General features: G+C 31.2%; 4 protein-coding genes across 4 annotated transcripts in view; 2 read left to right on the forward strand and 2 right to left on the reverse strand.

Annotated features, from left to right (window-relative positions):
* Sec5 (exocyst complex component secretory 5) overlaps positions 1-22,360 on the reverse strand; it is a 42,370-nt gene that overhangs the window by 9,312 nt on the left and 10,698 nt on the right. The gene's annotated exons all lie outside the window — the stretch shown is intronic.
* On the forward strand, positions 387-4,383 carry LOC146534384 (growth hormone-regulated TBC protein 1-A). The gene is made up of 6 exons (XM_085193311.1): positions 387-602; positions 673-857; positions 1,005-1,271; positions 1,501-1,683; positions 2,166-2,419; positions 2,829-4,383. The coding sequence occupies exons 1-6, from the start codon at positions 583-585 to the stop codon at positions 2,931-2,933; spliced, it is 1,014 nt and encodes a 337-aa protein (XP_085049437.1). The 5' UTR covers positions 387-582; the 3' UTR covers positions 2,934-4,383.
* On the reverse strand, positions 3,590-5,319 carry LOC146534385 (mitochondrial import inner membrane translocase subunit TIM14). Its single transcript, XM_085193317.1, has 3 exons — positions 5,085-5,319; positions 4,759-4,998; positions 3,590-4,670 (listed from the first exon to the last, which is right to left on the reverse strand). The coding sequence occupies exons 1-3, from the start codon at positions 5,085-5,087 to the stop codon at positions 4,554-4,556; spliced, it is 360 nt and encodes a 119-aa protein (XP_085049443.1). The 5' UTR covers positions 5,088-5,319; the 3' UTR covers positions 3,590-4,553.
* On the forward strand, positions 5,995-21,664 carry Karybeta3 (karyopherin beta 3). Its single transcript, XM_085193303.1, has 18 exons — positions 5,995-6,182; positions 6,696-6,929; positions 7,312-7,454; positions 7,771-7,972; positions 8,350-8,475; positions 8,917-9,128; positions 9,755-9,986; positions 10,078-10,221; positions 10,301-10,420; positions 10,730-10,925; positions 11,465-11,617; positions 11,809-11,982; positions 12,443-12,747; positions 12,821-12,961; positions 13,539-13,758; positions 13,893-14,193; positions 14,473-14,686; positions 20,714-21,664. The coding sequence occupies exons 1-18, from the start codon at positions 6,102-6,104 to the stop codon at positions 20,795-20,797; spliced, it is 3,282 nt and encodes a 1,093-aa protein (XP_085049429.1). The 5' UTR covers positions 5,995-6,101; the 3' UTR covers positions 20,798-21,664.

Below are 22,360 nucleotides of genomic sequence, written 5' to 3' on the forward strand. Positions count from 1 at the left end.
CTAATAAGGATTTAGGGTTGAACATGCACCGTAGGTAACTCCAAACCGTAATTAAATTATATAGAACCATGAAACATAAAACCATAATAAAATATAATATAAAATAATTCGTTTACATATTTACATAATAATGTCAAATAAAGCTAATAATACATTTTATTTGAATTAAATTTTACTACTTTTGAAAACGATAGGTAGCAAAGATAACGTCTTTGTTAAAAATACTAATTTAGTTTTTAATTATTATAATTAGCTTATTTTTTATATCTCTAATCTTGATTTAAAATTTTATCAAATAAATATAATATTTGATTTTTTCATTTTATTTTTTCAATCAACCGTCAATGGGTTAAGTGTCATAAATGTCAACAGTCGATAGGTATAAGGCGTAAAGGCTATTAAATTGGGCAATGTTCATCGCTGATAGCTGTCATGTTGGGCTGATCCGTGATACTTCGATCTTCGACAGCGCAAGTGGGGTGTTTTGGGGGCGTAGCTACATTTATCAATTTAAAAATAACAATAATCATGGAGTATGCTTATCTTTGACACAAGCAAGTAAATATTTATAAAACTACAGAAATGGCTCACTCTAGCTTCAGGTAAAATTCATAATGATTCACTGTGTTTGCTCAAAATATAACACAATGTTTATAAAATGATATGTTTTAGTACTGTGGATGAATACGGTTTCGAGAGACACGATGATTTTGATTATGAAAGCTATGAAGAATTCATGTCTGTTTACTTAAAAGTTTTGGCGTCTAGAGCACAAAAATGGTCTCTTTTATTGGGAGAAGGAAAGTCGGTCAAGCGAACAAATACGGTTAAAAGATATGTACGCAAGGGCATCCCAAGTAAATATACACTTTAACTAATTAACATTTATTTTAAGACATTTTTTATTAGCAAATGTATCTTCATTTTCCCCTAAATTATAAAATAAAGTTGTTGCTCTATTATTTTAATTAAGATTTGTACTGACTTTTTTTTCTTTTATCTAGGTGAGCACCGCCCATCTGTATGGATGGCAATTTCAGAGGCAGACAAAATGAAAGATCAAAATCCAGACTTATACCAAAAAATTCTAGATAGTCCCTTTGAAAAGGAATTAGTAGATCTTGTGAAAACAGATTTGCCCCGTACATTTCCTGATAATATATATTTTTCCAAAGAAGCTAACCATCAAGCTCACTTATTCAATGTTCTTATTGCTTATGCTCATAATAACAGAGTAGTTGGATATTGTCAAGGATTGAATTATATTGCTGGTACACATTCTTTTTAAATTTATTTAAAATAACTTTTTTAAGTAAAAACATTGTAATAAATTACTTTACCAATATAAATAGTGTTTACAGTAGTGCTTTAGACAGTAGCCTTATTAGTAAAGTAGATCTTACTTTATGATTAATTTTTAGAATATTTAATAGGCATGAATATTGAAATTTGAAACAAGTAGGTACACCTATTTATATTATGAAACATTTTATTTTAAAGGTTTGCTTTTATTGGCTACAAAAAGTGAGGAGACATCCTTTTGGCTTTTAAAGGTGTTAGTAGAAAAAATACTCCCTGACTACTATACAAAAACTATGGATGGTCTTATTGTTGATATCGAAGTATTGTCTGAATTAGTGAAATCTAAGGCCCCTGATGTCCACCAACATGTGATTAACTTAGGTATGTACTCATATTTTGCAACACTGTTATCTTCTTTATCATAAAAGATTACTCATGGTCTATCATTGATAGGAAAAAACTGATGCTATAACATTTAAATGTGTATAATGCTGATTTTATCAATATGATTTATATTTAAAGAACCAATGACACCAGCAATTTTATATAATAACAATTATAATTTAATTATAACTCTGTAATTATAATTACATAGTTAAATTATTACAGAGATGTAATTATTTTGTTTAAAATATTTGAAAATTAAGTGACTAATGTAATTTTATTTAATGACATTTATTTCTAATAATTTAATATTTTGTAGAAAATGATCTTGATTACAATCCTTTCCTTGCTTGTCTGAGATAAATACATTTTAGAGTTTATTATAGTGCATTTTATTGGTGAATATGGACAAAAAATTATTTGGATGGTTACTTTCAAAATTATATTATATTTTAAATTACAAACTCATTTTTTTTAAGGTTTACCCTGGGCAGTTATAACTACCAAGTGGTTTGTCTGCCTATTTGCTGAAGTACTACCTATAGAAACCGTATTACGCATATGGGATTGCCTTTTTTACGAGGGCTCCAAAATTTTATTTAGAGTTTGTCTAACACTCATAAAAAACAACAGAGCTTCCATAATGGCTTGTAATGATTTCACTTCCTTGGCTGAATGTTTTAAGGCCATAGTAAAAAATGCTAGTGCATTGCACTGCCATGAGTTTATGCAGGTAACATGATAAAAACATAATTAAAAGATATATTTTATAATAATGTATAAAATTTATGTAAATACTTCTATACTGACTTTAAAATATCCATTTATGATTATAATTACGAGATTTACAAACCAGTTAGTCATGGTCTGTAGCATTTGTTGTTTAGAATAGCAGGAAACTAATTGTTTTAACTTTTATAGTCCGTATATACAAGACAATATTTCTGTTCTAGCTTTATATTAGCATTTATAATAATTTCTTTTCTACTTTTATTATTCATTGAACAGCTTAAAAAGCCTTTGGTCTTATTAAAAAATATTTTATTATATATAAAAGATTTAATAATTAGAATAATCATTAGGCACACTATTTTAAAAATCAGTATTAAAATATATAATTAATATTACTTGTGTATTTTTAGTCAATTTTCAAAGTACCTGGGACTTTATCAAATGCTACAATACTAAAATTGAGATCCCGTTTTGCGAAGCAACGTCGAGAGCAGCAACAAAAAGAGCCTCGGTGAGCGAAAAACTGAGCTATAATGTGACCCAAGAAACTTTTGATCTCATCTTTTCAAATAATTTACCAAATTCTATAATCTTTTTATTTTGTATCTTTTTATTTATTACAGAGATATAGATTAAAATACCCAAATAAAGAATACTAGAATTAAATATTCTAAACTATATTTATTAACATCAAACTTTTTCATATTGTATATGTATGTTTTTGTCACCCACCTAACAGAGCTATATAATTGTGTACTAATTTTAAGAGGTTGTTCATGTAACACAATTTGGGAGAAAGCGAGCAGTTTTGTAAAACATTATGATGTGTTACAGAAACTGGAGAAGTATTCAAAAAAAGGTGTTATGCAACATTGTTCTTATTTATTTAAAACTAGGGAAATAAATCTCTCCAGTTGCATTTTCATTTCTGTTTTATGAGGCAAACTTCATTTTTTTTAAATAAAAATATATTAACAAAACTCGTATTACATAATTACTTGGACAATCCCTTATCAAGCACTGCACATGGTACAGTTGTAAGTAGTTATTATTTTTGTTTGAATATAGTACATAAATGTTCAGTGTATTAAAATATGTCATCTATATTTTGGCTAACATTGTCCTATGTACTATTTATAATTAGTATTTTTTGATATGAAAAAATAAAAGCTTTTGTTTTTATTGATTATAATATTTATTATGACAATTATATTGTGGTTATGGACCAGGATAGTATTAATGGTTTAATGTCATATAATTTTGAAATGTGTTTATAATTTAAGTTACTTTTATAATTTATATAAGGCCAATAAAGCCATGTTTTTTTTATAAGCAAACTCCTTTTTTATTCCAACTGCACATTATAATGTGCGATTGAAATAAACATATTTATAATGTGTTTTTTAAGTTTACAGAACACAACTTATCAGGTAGAATCTAGATGTGTAATTATAAAATACTTCAATTATTTTGTTTTACATAATACCAATTATTTATAGAAGAAATATGTATTTATTTCTATGTAAGTTTTCCCATGAGTGAGATCCATTATAGCTTGATTATAAACTATATAAATTCAAAAGCACTACCAAAACACCTCATAAAAGAACTATTTTTATTTATTAATTGTACTTATAATAACTACTCTCACTCTATACTCCAAACTATTCATTCTCTATATTTATCTACATATTAATGCAACTGAACTTGTACTCTTGTACTTTGTACTGTTTAAAATATGAAATGAAAAACAACTCTAACCTCAGAATATTTTTTATGCATATTTACAACTGCGTTGTATTTATTTTTATAATTGCAGACACCGCTTATCAGTCAATTTTATAAATCTTGATGTTTTAGGCTTAGCTTGTTTAATGGTGAGGATTTCCTTAACATGTTTTAGCATGCTATAAAATGTAAAATTGTGAATTCTTTGTAATAATATAATAAATTATTGAGATGTTAGATTTTATCTTTATTTTCTTGTACTAAAATTGATTATTATGAATATAAATTATTCAAGGAACAAGGCATAAACACAATACTCTTAAGGTTGATGTTTACTTTGTTTGTAACACATAGGAGGATCTATTTTTTGGATATCTACATTATTTAGAACTACAACAAGTAAAGAGCTATGATTTTCCACTTTCCAATATATCTTTGGCCTCATTTATTTTGGCAGCAATTAATGGGGATCCACCTTTGTCAGGATGATTAAGCAACATTATCCTTCTGTGCGCTTCTCGTATCTAAAAGAAAATATAAATTATTTACATTTATACTTTATATATTTACGTATCTGTAATTGGAAAAAAAAATGTAAAATTTAATTTGAACCTTGGATTTATTAGCTGTAGGACTAACACCTAAAATTAAAGATGCTTCTCTTTTTGTCATTTTTGGCTCGAAGCCACCCTTGTAATATTTAGAATTTGCTAAACTTTCAGTATCAAACTTCGGGAGATTTTTCATAGCTTCTGCAAATTTAACGGAAGCGTTGGGCATTTGTCTCATAACGTATCTACCAGCAAAACCTACTGCTGCCATACCTAAGCCAGCTAAGATTATAGAGCTAGCCTGAAAATAAATATTTTTTTTGATTATTTAATTGAAAATACTTTAATTAGTAATATTTAAGTTCCCTTGAAGTTTATATCACATACCATTACGTATATAATAATTCATAAAACTAATTTAAAAATCTTATATTGAAACGAAATTTATAAATTAATATAACAAGCACTTAATTTCATACATTTATTTTTTTATTTTATATATTTGGTCAATTTCATCACAAAATGTGCGTAATACAAATGTGACTTAAATTTTCTAAGTAATCTGACATTTGTGAAATTTTAAATGTCACTATGGCAATCATAAATTGCTATTTATATTATTTTTATCTGCTGCTGCAGATAAAATTAAAATAGTATAAAGTATAAAAAATAAAAAGTAAATGTAGTTTTATTAAAAAATAAATAGCAATTTGTAATATGAAAGGTAAAGAGCGTTATCTCATCTCAGACTTCATCGGAAAAAGTGTCCGTTAGTAGACATTTAATTATAGTTCAAAATTCGAATCGAAATGGCGCTAATATCAAGAAAGGAAAGGAGGAAATCTGAGAAGAGTTTGAAAGAACGGTAGTTTTAATTTTATGTGCATTTTTATACGGCTTTTAAATATGTTTTCTTCTACAATTAGGTCATAGGCTGTGTAGCCTATTACTATATTAAAAAAACATACAAAAATCAAATATACATACATACACACGTCTGTATATTTGAATTTTGATATCATCTTTCATAGATCTACCTATAGCTTAGCTTACAACTATTTCAAGATAGAGATTGAAACTAAAAGCAAGAATATAAGAATTTAATTACAGTAATTTTCCATTATTAATAAAAGCTGTTTATAATATTAAATTTTATTTGTTTAGATCTAACCATGTAAACTCAAACATATTACATAGTATAAATTTAATGGTTGTCGTATATAATAATTAATTTAAAGATATTAATATTGCCAATCAATAGATTTTTGTGTTTAATTTATTTTATAAATATATTTATTTTTATTATTTACTTTTTGTTATAAAATCGTACTGGCAACACGTTAAATAGTGCCGACCGCATAAAATTTTATAAAAAAAATCTGAGCCTTTTCGAAGAGGTTCAACATGGCAGGAGATCAGGCGCAATTTTACCAATTACTAAATACAATATTGTCTATAGATAATGACATCAGATCCCAGGCAGAAGTGAGTATTATTTATATTAATGGTTAATAAAATAATATTTGGATGGTTAAAACTATGCTTATATGAAAAAAAGGAAAAACTTGATAGTTGTGGCCTCGTGTCAAAACGTGGTCATGGAGGATAGACAATTTAATTACTTTTCATGTTAAAGTATATCCATTATTTATTCATTCGCTATTCTTTTATATCTATAATTTTTTTCTTTATTTGTGAATACGCATATATATACGTTTTGTCTATCTTTCTACCACGTTAGCCAAATCTTAGCGGCAAGTCGGTACATGTGGTTTTCTAAGTTTTGAAATGGTTAATTTGATTGAAAGGCAAAACTATTTATAATTAGAATTATTTGATGTTTTTTTTTTTATATTTACTGTTTATTGAATTTTACATACGACTACTTACACAAAAATCCAAATTATTGGTTAGAAAGTTTGTTTATTAATATTTTAATTTTAATGCATCTAGTTTTTGAAGTCAGTTTTTATTAAACATTTTTCTTAATGTCGACAGAAAGTGTACAATGATATACCAACAGAAACAAAAGTAGTCCATTTAGTTGGTGCTATACAAAATGCGGATCTTGGACAAGAATGTAGGGAAACAGCTGCCGTACTCTTACGGCGGTTGCTTAGTGCAGAATTCTTTGAATTCTTCCCAAAACTTCCTTTTGAACAACAAGCCATGCTCAGAGAACAACTTCTCCTTACACTACAAATGGATGTTAACCAAAGCTTAAGACGAAAGGTAATTAATTATATTTTAAAAACAAATTAAATCCAAAATTGGTTTAATAAAGCTTATAAACATAAAAATATATTGTCTTGTCTAGTTACATTCATTAAACAATTATGTCTGCAATTAATGATATTTATACTGATGTAACAATGTATTATATTGTGCTATTATTTTAAATGGTTGTATGTATTTAAAACGAAATCATAGGCTTTAATGTTGCACATTTCCATGTTGGTCTTATTTTCAATATCTCTCAATGCAAATATTTAATTTAAACATGACTCATAAAATGTGTTTCAATAGGTGAGCACCTATACCTTAATCTAATTTTGGCCTATAATAGCTATCTGGTTGATTACTAATAATATATTTATACTATGCCTCATTTTAGATATGTGATGTAGTATCAGAGTTAGCAAGAAATCACATTGACGATGATGGAGTTAATCAATGGCCTGAATTTCTTCAATTTATGTTTAATTGTGCTAGTGCACAAGATCCTAATATTAAAGAAGCTGGCATTAGGATGTTTACGTAAGTTAATACTTTATTATTTTTATAAAAACATAAAAATAATTGAGGCCATCATGGCACATACAGCATGACAGGTGTGGGTTTGTTTCCCACTCACATGTGTACTACTTATTTTCATTTCCATAGTCTCATAATGAAACAAGGCCCAAAGTTGAGTTCCAACAAGTATCATGCAATGTCTCAAAAATTGAGGGTAATGTGGCATACAGTGTGAAGTATTATAATGCTTCATTGGTATATTTCACACAAATTTCACTGTTAATATATTTTGTTTAATAGAGAAAAAAAATCTTAATGGGAAATTACTCGAATACAGATCAGTACCAGGAGTTTTTGGTAATCGTCAAAATGAAAATTTAGATGTCATCAAGAGAATGTTGCTCTCAGCACTACAGCCAACAGAGTCTGAAGCATTGCGCATGCAAGCGGTCAAGGCAGTGGGGGCTTTCATCTTGCTGCACGATAAGGAGCCAGCTATTCAGAAACACTTTAGTGACTTGCTCTTGCCTTTTATGCAGGTATGTTATAACATGAATGAAGTTTGAAGATATGTTTAAAAATATGTTAAAAAGTTTTGGGTAACAAATTCACTTTTTTAGTGTGATATAGGAATTATCCTATAATGTATTAACATATTCAGTGTTAATCAATAAGATCTATTATTATTTTGTTCTTATAATATTAATTTATTTTAGCACACAAACTCCTACGTGTACATTTTGTTATAATTTGTATACTGCCATAGTGTGCTATATTAAATAGAGGATTTCGCTAACACCGAACTTGCTATAGATCGGAGTTTGATAGTAGCCCTCAAAACAAATGTTTTTCAAAAATGATTTAAGAAATATTATATTTTTACGTTTTTTTACTCAATTTAGTATATACTCTACAGGTTGTAGTTCAATCAATTGAAAAAGCTGATGATGATGCAGCTATTAAAGTCCTTATTGAACTTACTGAATCGGCACCTAAATTCTTGCGTCCACAAATGGAAACTATATTCCAAGTTTGTATGAAAGTAAGTCAAATTCTTTATATTATCCAAACAAATTTATTTTGTACATAATATTTATGTGAAATATTTAGTATGAAATGTCATACTAATCATAAATCAGTCATACTAATATTGAGTAATTACAGATAGTTAAACTTATTTTTAACAAGTCTTGTATTACCATAGTAACTATTTATATTATTTTAATACAATTTATTGTGCAAATAAAATAAGTTTATGCATATGTAATAATCCTCTTTTGTAATTATGTGAAACCTATCTTTGAATGTATATAAGAAATTACAGATGTTCATTTCCTCACTCTGTTGAGTTCTTAACCCTCAACAAGCAATGTCTAGGAAAATATGAAATGAAATGTCTTAATCCTAAATCCCCTCTTGCCAATATTGTGCTATACACAGTGTGTAGCTAGAAAAAATAAATACATTGAACAATTTGTCATAGCTAATTGGCGACACTGATCAAGAAGATAACTGGCGTCAGCTAGCTCTGGAAGCTCTTATAACATTATGTGAGACAGCACCAGCAATGGTACGAAAGGTTGTACCAAATGCAATTCGTGTCCTCACTCCACTTATATTGGAGATGATGTGTGAATTAGATGAAGAACCTGATTGGTCTGTGCAAGACAATGCTGCTGATGATGACAATGAACTGTTAGTATGTTAGAGATCATTTTAAAGATTATTTCTTTTAATATACATATACCCATTCTTATAATTGGGTTTTATTTTTGTTTCATATTTAGTAAGATTCATTCAATTAGCTTCATTAAGTACATGCTATGAGGTTACAAAGGGTCTTACAAGAGCAATTACCAAGATAATTAGCATCCTATGTTCCTTATACATTTGGATGTCAGTCCCTTGATTACATATATTTTATATAGATATTTATATTTTAAATATTTAAATTTTGTACAATTGATAATGGTATAATAACTTTTACATGATTTACTGAACATTAATTTGTTGAGACCATCTGCTGAGCTGGCTGAGCTGGCTGAGCGGGTTAGTATCTGACTGTAAATAAGGTGGTAGTGGGTTAATCCCCACTGTGGGGAATAATAACAATAATTATATTAAGATTATTATCATTTTCTTGAATTCTACCCGTCAACATGCCATGTAGTATGAAGCAGGGGGAAAATGGGAAATATCTTAAAATTAAAAGATTTTTCCTGCCAATGCTTCATGGGAAAAATTGTGAACCTGCTTTATTATACATTACTTTATAAAACCAATTTCAACCCAAATGCTTATAAATATTAAATTATTAACAGGAATTACGTCGCTGCGGAATCAGCTCTAGACAGAATGTGTTGTGGGCTTGGCGGCAAGATTATGTTGGGACTTATTGTAGGCCAGGTACCTGAAATGTTGAGTTCGGAAGACTGGAAACGACGCCACGCGGCATTGATGGCGGTCTCCTCTGCTGGCGAGGGATGCCACAAACAGATGGAACAAATGCTTGACCAAGTTGTCTCGGCAGTTCTTAACTACTTAACTGATCCAGTAAGTTATCTCTTATCTTACTAAGTATATTTTTGTGAATAAGTTTTCAAAAGACTTTATTTTAAAAACTGATATGAATATTCTGTTATAGCACCCACGAGTCCGTTACGCTGCATGTAATGCAGTAGGTCAGATGTCAACTGACTTTGCACCAATATTTGAAAAAAAATTCCACGACAAAGTTGTGCCTGGGTTATTGATGGTTCTTGAAGATAATGCGAATCCTCGCGTGCAGGTAATGATTTGTCATATTATTTATACATTTTTGTTCCTTAAAATATTGTATTTTATTTTTAATATATTATTGTTTGTAGGCTCATGCAGCAGCTGCTCTGGTAAACTTTAGTGAAGACTGTCCAAAGCCTATCTTGACTCAGTATTTAGGCCCATTGATGAACAAGCTGGAAGCTATTCTTACTGCTAAATTCAAAGAGGTGATTGAATTTATATAATTCTTTAATAGTTATATAATATCACTGTTTTTATATACTTTAGTTTTATCCAATGTTCGTTAATGGCTAATTACATAACTTGATTTGGCCATTTCCATAACATTGGAAAATTAATAGTGACATTTGCTCCCTTTCTATCTTTTATATTTAGTTAGGGATCTCAGTTCACTTACACACAATAATTATGTTTACTTTTAATTATGTTATAGTATATATATATATATATATATATATAGTAATTTTAAATATGTTATAGTAACATTTTAATAAACAAAATTCATACTATTTCAGTTAGTAGAAAGTGGCACAAAGCTTGTATTGGAACAAATTGTCACCACAATAGCCTCAGTTGCCGACACAGTGGAGAAAGACTTTGTGGATTACTATGACAGATTGATGCCATGCCTGAAATATATAATCGCCAATGCAACAACTGATGATTTCAAAATGTTAAGAGGGAAAACTATTGAATGTGTCAGTCTTATTGGTATGTATATTTTTGGATATTGTATAACGCGTACAAAGTCCAATACGGTATTTATACAAAAACTCGCATGTTTTATTGTAAAGGGTCTCTTAAAATGAGTACTTACCTTAACCTACGGCATTAATTTTTTCTAAAGCAAAAAGTGAAAATAATTTTATAAGATATTAAAATATTCATAAAATTTAAGTATGTTTTTATACATAATAATATTTGCCATTCAGGGGCGGACTAAGGCCTAGGCGACATAGACAACTGCCTAGGGGCCGTAATTTTTAGGGCCCGAAATTTAGGTTTTTATTTTTTTTATTTTGTTCTTAATTCTTATTATTATTTAACAGAAAAACGTAAATGAATATTATTTTTTCCTTTTTTTCTTAGATTCCGATAATTAAATAGAACATACTATATCATTTAAAATCGAAGTACGAAACGCAAAGTATGTGTCATGACATAAGGGCCCGGAATTATATTGTTGAATAGAAAGGAATCGCCACTGTTGCCATTGATAATAAAAAGTATTTTGTATTGTTTACTTTTAGGTTTGGCTGTAGGAGAAGAGAAGTTTATGTCAGATGCCTCTGAAGTAATGGATTTACTTTTAAAAACACATACAGAGGGAGAGCAGTTGCCAGCTGATGATCCACAGACATCTTACCTTATTTCAGCATGGTCCAGAATTTGCAGGATAATGGGTAAGATACATACTAGAGCACTATTTGATGTGAACAAAACTCGACGCCTTAGATATGTGTATTTTAAAAAACGGGCTCAAATCCTGCTACTTTAAATTTTAATATGTTTTCTGATATCGGGAAGTATAAAGTTTTATATTGTAATAATTTTTATGTCTATTTTTAATGACCCAATATTTTTAATTAAACAGGCAAAAAATTTGCGCAGTACCTGCCCATGGTTATGGATCCAGTAATGCGTACTGCTGCTATGAAACCAGAGGTGGCTTTGCTAGACAATGACGATCTTGAGGTAATTGAGGGAGATCTTGACTGGCATTTTGTCACATTAGGTGAACAGCAAAACTTTGGCATCAAAACTGCAGGTAAATATTTTAGATTGAGGTATCTATATGCCTTAAATATTTTAGAATTGACTTGAAATTTATATACAATTACTTATTATGGGATACTACGTAATTTAAATTGATAAAAAAAATAAAAACTATTTTTTTTATATCTATAAAGTCTCCAGCTACATTGGCACATATTTGTTTAAAATGTATAATTAATTGTTATGGTCTTGTAGGAAATTATATTAAGATTGAAGCCAATCATGGTGCAGGGGCACAAACTTGTGTTAATATTTAATATTTTGATTTCTTCCCTCGGTTGTCAATGGAAAGTGCAGCCTTGAGCTACTCAACGTGAAATGCCATAGAATTTGGCGGAAGGTTTCCAAGTGTCTTCACACTAGGTACTCAGATCCCCTCTGCTATGTGCGAAATGCAGCATGTAGCTAAAAGAAATAAGATTTTACACTAAATAATGAACATTGTGTTTTAGGTTTGGAAGACAAAGCCTCTGCCTGTGACATGTTAGTGTGCTATGCCCGCGAACTTAAAGAGGCGTTTGCAGAATATGCTGAAGATGTAGTAAAGCTAATGGTGCCTATGCTTAAATTCTATTTCCACGACAACGTCCGCACGGCGGCCGCCGAGTCCCTCCCCTATCTGCTAGAGTGTGCCCGCATTCGTGGCCCACAGTACATACAGGGTATGTGGGCTTATATACTGCCGGAGTTATTGAAAGCCATCGACTCTGAACCAGAACAAGAAGTGCAAGTGGAGCTACTCAACAGTTTAGCTAAAGTAATGAAATATCTACTTTATATAGAATAAACTATTTTTGTATTTTTTTTACTGACTGACTCGATGTTTGCAGTGTATAGAATTATTGGGTGGCGGATGCTTAGCAGATGAAATGATGGCTGAAGTTCTTCGTATCCTAAAGAAACTTCTCACAGAACATTTCGAGCGTGCCACTGAACGTCGCCAGAAACGAGCTGATGAAGACTATGATGAGGTATGATAAGTTTTTTTTTTTTTTTCAATTATAAAAAATATAATATACTAGCGGCCCGCTCGCGATTACACCCGCGTGAACTATGTTATTATAATTTCTGTCTCCATGACTACGTTATAGTGACGTCCATGTAAAATTTGAGGCTCCTAGCATTTGTAGTAACGAAGTTTCATACAAACTTTCGACCCCAAAAACAACCCCTTAGAAGTCGAATATTGCAAATTCCCGTCTTAGCGAGCACCTACGTCCTATAAGTAACTCCTATGCAAAATTTGGGATTCCTAGCACTTGTAGTTTCTGAGATTTCGTGATGAGTGAGTGACCTTTCGATTTTATATATATATATATATATATATATATATATATATATATATATATATATATATATATATAGATGTATTAGAAATATAATTTGTAAGATATTGAATTTTTGAGTCTTTGTGAAAAAAAAGAACTAAGTTAAACTTAAAGGTGACCAATATTTGAATAGTTGAAGAAGACAGATAAACAAGATTTAAACACGAAAAAAAATATTAATAACATTTCTAAACCAATATTTTTTTTATTGAATTTGTAGGTAGTGGAAGAACAACTAGCAGATGAAGACAATGAAGATGTATATGGATTGTCCCGTGTAGCCGATGTTCTTCACGCCCTCATGTCCGCATACCACGAAAGTTTCTTCCCACACCTTGAATCACTTCTACCACACCTTGTACAGCTGCTAGGACCCGGACGCCCCTATGCTGACCGACAATGGGCTATTTGTATTTTCGATGATGTCATTGAATTTGGAGGTAAATTTATACTGTTGTTAACAAATAATATTTTGAGATTTTCTTTAATGTTTCTTTAACAATAGCAAAATAAAATTTGCTTTTTTTTTCGATAACTCAGAAATTATAATTTATCTAATACCAAAATATTTTAGGTCCTGCATGTGTAAAATATCAAGACATATTTCTCGAACCTATGCTAAACGGACTACGCGAACCTGAACCTGAAGTAAGACAAGCTGCTGCCTACGGATGTGGAGTACTAGCTCAGTTTGGTGGACCACAGTTTGCGAGTGCTTGCGCTAGAGCTGTGCCGCTATTGGCTGCCCTCATTGCAGAGCCGGACTCTCGTTCCGTAGAAAATCTAAATGCTACTGAAAATGCCATCTCCGCTGTTACCAAGATTATTAAATATAACCACTCCCAAATTAATAGGGACGAAATTATTAGGCATTGGTAAGTTTGTATTTTATTTTTCAGTTTACTGCCTATAATAAAAATTATAAATAAATCAGCTTCACGCTGTATCCCGCACACAGCAGGGTAGGCAGAGGGAACCTAGTGTTATGGCACTCCATTCACCACATTGTGCCAAATTCTGGAAGTATTGCGTGTTGAGTGGCAAAACTCAAGACCGCGCTTTGCCTCGACACCAGAAGATTACAATATATATACTACAATTAATATTCCATTTTAATATTGAGTAGAAATTATATTCATAATTTTATGATATAGGTTGACATGGCTACCAGTTGTTGAAGATACAGAAGAAGCGCCTCATGTTTACTCATTACTCTGTGAGCTGGTAGCGAGTGGTCACGAAGCTCTTGCGACTCCAGATGCACCTCAAAGGGTTATAGCTACAATAGCAGAGGCCTTCTTACGAGATGCTGTTCCCGATGATAACCCAGTTTTTGCGCAAATGGTGGCCCTTGTCAGACAAATACAAGTAATTAATTCTATGATCACTAAGTTTTTCTAATGGTCATTTAAAACTAAAATTCAAAACTTGGTTATGTTCATCATCATCATCATCAGCAGCTGTTTGCAGCATGTTTTCTCCACTGCTGGACATAGGCCTTCCCCAATTCTCGCCACCACACTCGATCCTCAGCACTATTTAGCTTTATTTGGTTATGTTAAAAATAAAAAACTCTTTTAATTTAATTTTGTATCTATTATATTTAAACACATTATTTTAATTCTCAATCACTTTTATTACATTGATTTAATGACAAGAGCATTATATCAACTTACCCTACTTTAATGTTACTTTTATTATAAAAAATGACATAAGTTGTGGGTACTATAAAAACCATATATAACATATCTCTCCCTCAAGTTAACAAATAATATAAATACATTCATAGAAATAATCACTAACTTTTAAATTATAATATCAATTACATATATAATAACTAACACCATACAATCATCTCGAAGGTCTATCATAAGGGGCTCTTGCATGTAATTGTGTTTTTTCCCTCCTACATAACATTTCCTATGTCTAGCTCTCTCTGCATTTTTTCCACATTCCTTTCAAATTGCTGTTCTCTTTTCCTTTTTCTACTAATATTAGGATGTACAGTATCTAATAATGTTCTTAATTGCCTGTTCATAAATAACTCTGCTGGACTTTTGTTTGTAGCTGAACAAGGAGTAACTCGCAGACTTAACAAAATCTTAGGGAGTTTATGTACGAAGGCATATTTAGCATTTTCATTAATTTATTTTTATCTTCTAAATATAAAACCAGATTGTTCAAACACCCAAATCCACTGGCTACCCAGTTAATCAGCCAGAACATGACAAGCCAGCTAAAGAGACGCTACATTTTACAAGCGCCACAGTAGTTAAACTCTATGCGAAGGTTTATCTAATGCGATGCAAGCTTCACCCGCCACAATCTTTCAACTAATCTGCTCATAGTCTTCGGACTGATCGTATGATGACCTTAAATTAAAAAAAAAGAAAAAAAAATTAACAGTTTGTACCATTCTCTCGGCCTGGCCATTGGTAGTTGGATGATGAGGAGCCGTTGTTATGTGTCTAATTTTATTAGCTTCTAAAAAAATCTTTAACTCTTTTGACACAAAGGTGTTCCATTGTCAGTCACGATAGTTTCACATAATCCATGCTGTGCGAATATGTATCTTAAATGTATCATAACCGTTGCCGATGTCATATTATTTACTAATTTTATTTCTGGCCATTTTGAAAAAGAATCTACCACAATTAGGAATATTTGATTCTGGAATGGACCTGCAAAGTCAATGTGTAGACGTGACCAAGGTCGTCCTGGCGATATCCACACATAGGTAGTCTTCACTAGCATTTTAGTGCTTTCAAGACAATTCCCCACAAGAACTAATCATTGTCTCGATGTCTTTGTCCATATGTGGCCACCACACATATGTACTATTCAACTGTGAGTCTGATGTAATAATTGCAAAATATCTTTTCTCATGTTAGGTGGCAAATTCACACAATCACCAATTAAACACAGCCAACTTGTACACTCAGCTCCATACGATGCAACCAATATGTATATAAATCGTCATTCTGCATTCGTGTTGGCCATCCTCTTAATATATACTGCATAACCCGACTCAGAATGGCATTTTTTGATGTTTCCTTAGTCATTTCATCTATGTCAAAAGGTAGATCTTGTGACTCTGCCATTAATAAAATTTCTCCAGGTAAATCAGCATTATTGGCAGCCATTGGTTGCGGCCAACGACTTAAACCATCTGCGTTTCCTATTGTTTTTCCCGGCTTGTATATATGATCTTGTAATCATGTGCAGACAATGCTAGGCAGTAACGTACTAAACGCTGTGAGAACAGATCAGGTACTTTCATCGATGGATTAAAAATTCCCTAAGGCTAATGATCGGTGATGATAGTACTCTCGACCCATAAGGTAATCGTAAAAATGCTTTGGCCTCTTTGTCTATCTGAGAATATCGTCTTTCATGTGGATGTAAAATTCTGGAACCCATAGCTATTGGTTTTTCAACCTCGTTTTCCATAACGTGAGATAACACCACACCAATGCCATATTCTAAAGAATCACAAGTTAATATTAATGGCTTATGTAATCGTAATGTCTTAGCGTATTTGATTGACATATTGACGTATTTGATTGACATACTTTTTTGATTCTTAGCCATATCAAAAGCATCTTATTGTTTTTCAGTCCATTTCCAACTAGTTTTTTTTATATCTAATAATCTATGGTTCCAGCAAAGTTGCCTTATGAGGAATAAAACGCTCATAGAATTTATAAAGCCCTAAAAATGCTTGTAATTGCTGCACATTTTTAGGCATTGGAGTATTCACGATTGCCTCTATTTTACTAGGCGCAGGACGTATGCCCTCAGCGTCAATAACAAAACCCAAGAACTCCACACTATTCTGAGCAAATCTACATTTATCCTTATTTAACCGCAAACCTGCTTTCGCTATACAGTTCAACACAGTTTTAACTGAATGTAAATGCGTCATGTTTGTACATGAATTTTACGAAAACAAAAGTTTATCTCGTCGCCACTATTATATTTAAACACATTATTTTAATTCTCAATCACTGTTATTACATTGATTTAATGACAAGAGCATTATATCAACTTACCCTACTTTAATGTTACTTTTGTTATAAAAAAAAATATAAGTTGTGGGTATTATGAAAACCACATATAACAGAATCTAGTAAATACATATTTGCTTTTTTTTCGCGGGTAGATACGAAAGTGCATTGACGTGTTTTTAACATCTCTAATAACCTATTTTAATTAAAATTAATTAATCAAGTAATATATGTCTTAAAATAGTTAGTGTTCTTAAAATAGTAATACCTGTGCTTAAGTTGGCTACAACTATCTTTCCCACATTATTTTCTCACTAAATAACTCAACCATGGAAACACTAGTGGAGCAACTGTTAAGAAGCATGAATGAACTTTCTTCGTCAATGTTTTCTTATCGCATCGGTGAGTTTGAAAAGAACTTATCTCAGCCGAGTTCAGTCCCCGCGCCCACGTTAAAGGCTTTAACTGTTGATTTCAACACATTTAAAGCTTTTGTATGGAAGACTCTCGGCCTACTCAAGTCGCAAGTCGAGCTGGTCGTACTCAGTTTGGACCGCTTAGAGACCCAGTCAAGGCGTAAGGTGCTTCTGCTTCATGGCATCAAGGAGGAAAGTGATGAGGACATTTTAAAGAAGACATTGGAAATATTGTCCAGGCATATGAAATTGTCCGATAATATAAAATCTACTTCCATTGAGTCATGCCATAGACTTGGTGCGAAGAAAGATTCGGCCAAGCCTGTTATTGTTCGGTTTTCGAGTCTGCAAGTACGCTCCAGCGTTTGGAACGCAAAAACTACTTTGAAAGGCACTAAAATAACGATAACCGAATTTTTAACCAAATCGCGTTAAGAAGTGTTCATAGCAGCCCGAAAACATTTCGGAATAAGAAACTGTTGGTCAGCTGATGGTATGATCGTAATACTTCTTTCAAGCAAATCCCGTGTCAAAATTTCCTCCTTGTCGGAACTTAACAACATAATAGAACAAAATCCTCTTATAAAATCCATTGTCAATAAATAGCCGGTTTCCTTATTTGTTTATACCGTGTCAACTTATTTGGTTTATATGTAATAATTTGTGGAATGTCATCTCATCTGTCTCTTAACCTTAATTTTGTTTGCTTATTTTGTTAAATCACTTAAGTAGTTGACATGTGTTATTATGTCTTAGAAGTCATAAACTCATAATATAATTTTCACAGATAATTTAGTTATTATGTCACATTAATTATCTTTGTTCTTTATGCTTTTATATCCTTTTTTTATTGTCTTATGTTAAGTGTAAATTTTTCTAAAAGTCAACTTGTGCACGTGGATATTTTTTATAGTTTAAATATTTAATTCATATAAATTTATATAAATATGTTATTTTATTTGTTTATTTTATTCTATTTTTTTTTCTTACTTTGGTTTACATATTTATTTATTTTTTATAATATTTTTATTTTTTATTTTATTTATTTTATTCATATTATATATACATGCTTATTGACACTCCAGACTCATTTTCCTTTTCATTTAACGCTGTGTCCGAGGATGATATTAATAAGTGTATGCACTCCATTTCTTCCAAAGCCTTCGGTAGTGAAAATCTCAGCCTTGGTATGTGATTCTTCCTGTGTTGGAGAGCATTGCACCAGTGGTTACCACATTGGTTACATCATTAACTTTTCACTGACTCGTAATGTCTTTCCTTCACAGTGGAAAAGTGCTCATGTCATCCCACTTCCTAAAGCTACCAATCCTTCTAATGTCACAGATTACCGTCCCATGTCTGTCATCCCTGTCCTATCTAAGGTTCTTGAATCCTTAGTTAACACCCAACTTTATTCCTTTCGCTTATCCAACAATCTACTTTATCCTTTCCAATCCGGTTTCCGACTGCTCCACAGCACAGTCGGAACACTGCTGAATATTACTGACGACATACGGTGTGCAATGGATAATACCAAAGTCACTGTTATGATACTGTTGGATTTCAGCAGTGCTTTCAACTTTGTTGACCTCGATATACTTCTTGGCACCCTTCGGGCACTTAATGTTTCTTTTGAGCTATAAATTGGTTTCGATCTTATCTCTTCGGTCGCCGGCAATGTTTAAAAGCTAATGATGTCACATTAAAATGCCTTGAACTTACTGCTGGCGTCCCCCAAGGCGGTGTGCCACTTCTTTTTTCTGTATTTATTAACAATATCTCAAGAGTCATGACTACTCCCTTCCAACTTAATGCTGATGATTTGTAACTTTACTGGCACTGTTATTTAAGCGAACTGCCTGATGTTATTGAGGGGTTTAATAGCGATTTGGCTGTTATTCAAACTTGGGCCGAATCCTTCGGTCTGTTAATTAACCCAAAAAAATCAACTGGGATGTCGTCCCTCCGATTCAATACTCTGGAGTGATTATTCTTTATTGTGACAAAGTAAAAAATTAAGGTCTTATTTTCGACTGCAACTTGTCTTGGATGCCTCATATCAATGCTATCAGCAAGGGAATGCATTTCTCTTATCATTCTCTTAGGCGTCTCCAATATTTTCTTTCCCATAAAATCAAAATTATTTTAGCGTAATGTCTTCTCCTTCCAATTCTCGACTATGCTGACTTTTGCTATTTGGATGTGACTGAGGAGTTACTTAAAAACTTAGAGCGCCTTCAAAATCTGGCTATACGCTTTATTTATGGTTTGCGTAAGTATGACCATGTTTCTCAATTTTGAGCTCAACTTAATTGGCTCCCAGTTCGTCTTCGCCGTGATACGCACATCCGTACATTCCTTTTTAAAATACTCAACTACCAGAATTCTTGCTTACCTGAGTTCCCGTTTTACCGTTCTTCCCGTTCATGTGTCAGAAAAGTCCTTCCTTAATGTCCTTTAAATCTCAACTAACATATACATTTATTAGCAAGTGTGAATGATTAACCTCGTTTAGTATTCTTTAATTTGACTACCTCATTAGATCATGTTTTTTTTTATATATACCCGTATATTTATATTTAGTATGAATATGTATGTATATATATATATATATATAGATAATTATATTTGTATATTGTATATTTATGTAAATATGTATGGTTGTTTGTATGTATAGTTCATTTTCTAAAGATACTATGTTTTATGTTTATATATATATATATATATAAACATAAAACATAGTATCTTTTTATATATATATATATATATATATATATATATATATATATATATATAAACATAAAACATAGTATTGCTTTTCATCCACTTCCATGGGTTGGCTGGAAGAGATCTCTTATAGAGACAAATAAGCCCGCCATTGTAAACTATCTTTACAATTTTTATTATGTCTTTGTGTACTTATTACTTGCAATAAAGAATATCTATAAAGATTTTTTTTTTTTTTTTTTCAGAGTAATACGGACCTATTTAATTCATGCGTGATGCCGCTAAGCAATGAGCATAAGGAAGCCCTCAAATTGGCGCTGTCAACCTAATGCCAATGCAACTTGTTATCTATATTTATTCATCAAACGCCCCTCGCTCTCGCTCGCACCGCCTCCTTCGACGCCAGTTCACAAGCCCTGTGTCTACCCTGTGATTGACGTATCTTTGACTGCCTAAAATATGATAAAACTATAATATTTACTGTTCGGTAATTAACTCTATGGTAAAAGTATAAAAAAAGTTTGTATATTTACACACATTGTGTGTTTGTCTAGATAAATTTGGACCTAGTGCATAAAATGACTGGTATAAAATATAATAATTATAGCAATTGTAATTGTATATTACTCCTCCTTTTCTGTTTTATCTTCTTCGATCTCATAAACTTTTCATCTTTTGAGTTAAAAATTGCTGTGATATATTTTATACTAATTTTGATGATCAGCCATAAGAAAGTAGCTCCACTATAATTTCTATTACCGTGATTTCTAAACGTTTTTTCTAATGTCAATATTTTATCTTAAAAAGCAATTGGTGGATGGATGGTCCAATTTATGTTTTTATACTTATATATATAATCTGTATTTTTTATTATTTAATTTAAATGCATATATTTGCATACAATACTTTTAATAGCTTATTTATATGTAATATTTTTAATTCATCACATTCATCTATCATTGCATTATATTATGTGATCACATCTATATATAAGGTCATGAGTAAAATTGGGCCATTACATTCCTGAATTTGTTTTGCCATATTTCGGCTGCGTTGGGATATTGGTAGCTGTTTCTCGCTCGCAATGGGCGAGTCTTGTCTGTTTGTAAGGAACCATATTAATTCTATTCATTAAAATATATAATATTACATATACATTTCTTTGTTTAACTAAAATAAAAGTTATTGGCATTGAATGGTTGTTTTATTTAAACGCGTAAGTCGCGGCTTCGCCCGCTTGAACTATACTAACGAACGAACGAAGTAACTAAAGGAAATTCTTAATGTTAGAAAAAATACCTAACTATTTTTTTTTAATTATTAGTGAACGTAACCAAAGAAAAATAATAAAAATACAACCAGCCACATTATCAACGAGCGGGTCCGTGCGGGGCTACGCCCGCTTGAAATAGAGATATTAATAAAGAAATTGAAAACTAAAGATTCAGTTAATTCAGTACAACAATTGTTTAAAATAACTGTTACGGCAATTAGCAAATTTGTCGAACTAAGAACTTTAAATTGACAACATTATTATTTATGAACCGATTGTAATAAAACAAACCCTAAATGTTTTCGGAAGCCAGAATCCAATAGTGAAAACCGTATCTAAATCAGTTAAGCCGATTCTGAGATTAGCGATTACAAACGCACAGACAAACAGACAAAAATTTTGAAAATCATTGTTTTGGGTTCTATTACGGTAATTAAGACTCCCCACAACATTTTTTTTTAAATATGTTCCTTGTACAGACACCGACCCTCTTACGATTTTATTTTAAGTATAGATATAATCGAAGTAAAATAAATATTTAAAAGTAACACAAAATATAATATACCTACCATAATAAAACAGTAAAAAAAATATATCTGTACATTAAATATATTTATGA

The sequence above is a fragment of the Heliconius melpomene genome, chromosome 11 (genome assembly GCF_056956725.1).
Source record: "Heliconius melpomene rosina isolate 202511_hmr_F chromosome 11, ASM5695672v1, whole genome shotgun sequence".
In the NCBI taxonomy this organism is placed as follows: Eukaryota; Metazoa; Arthropoda; class Insecta; order Lepidoptera; family Nymphalidae; genus Heliconius; species Heliconius melpomene.

Excerpts from the sequence above, each read along its gene's own strand:
- LOC146534384 (XM_085193311.1), top strand. The coding sequence starts at position 583 with ATGGCTCACTCTAGCTTCAG. Across the intron at positions 858-1,004 it reads TGTACGCAAGGGCATCCCAA|GTGAGCACCGCCCATCTGTA; the intron begins GTAAATATACAC and ends TCTTTTATCTAG. Across the intron at positions 1,272-1,500 it reads AGGATTGAATTATATTGCTG|GTTTGCTTTTATTGGCTACA; the intron begins GTACACATTCTT and ends TTTATTTTAAAG.
- LOC146534385 (XM_085193317.1), bottom strand. Across the intron at positions 4,671-4,758 it reads CTACAGCTAATAAATCCAAG|ATACGAGAAGCGCACAGAAG; the intron begins GTTCAAATTAAA and ends ATTTTCTTTTAG.
- Karybeta3 (XM_085193303.1), top strand. The coding sequence starts at position 6,102 with ATGGCAGGAGATCAGGCGCAATTTTACCAATTACTAAATACAATATTG. Across the intron at positions 7,973-8,349 it reads TGCTCTTGCCTTTTATGCAG|GTTGTAGTTCAATCAATTGA; the intron begins GTATGTTATAAC and ends TATACTCTACAG. Across the intron at positions 13,759-13,892 it reads TGATGTCATTGAATTTGGAG|GTCCTGCATGTGTAAAATAT; the intron begins GTAAATTTATAC and ends AAAATATTTTAG.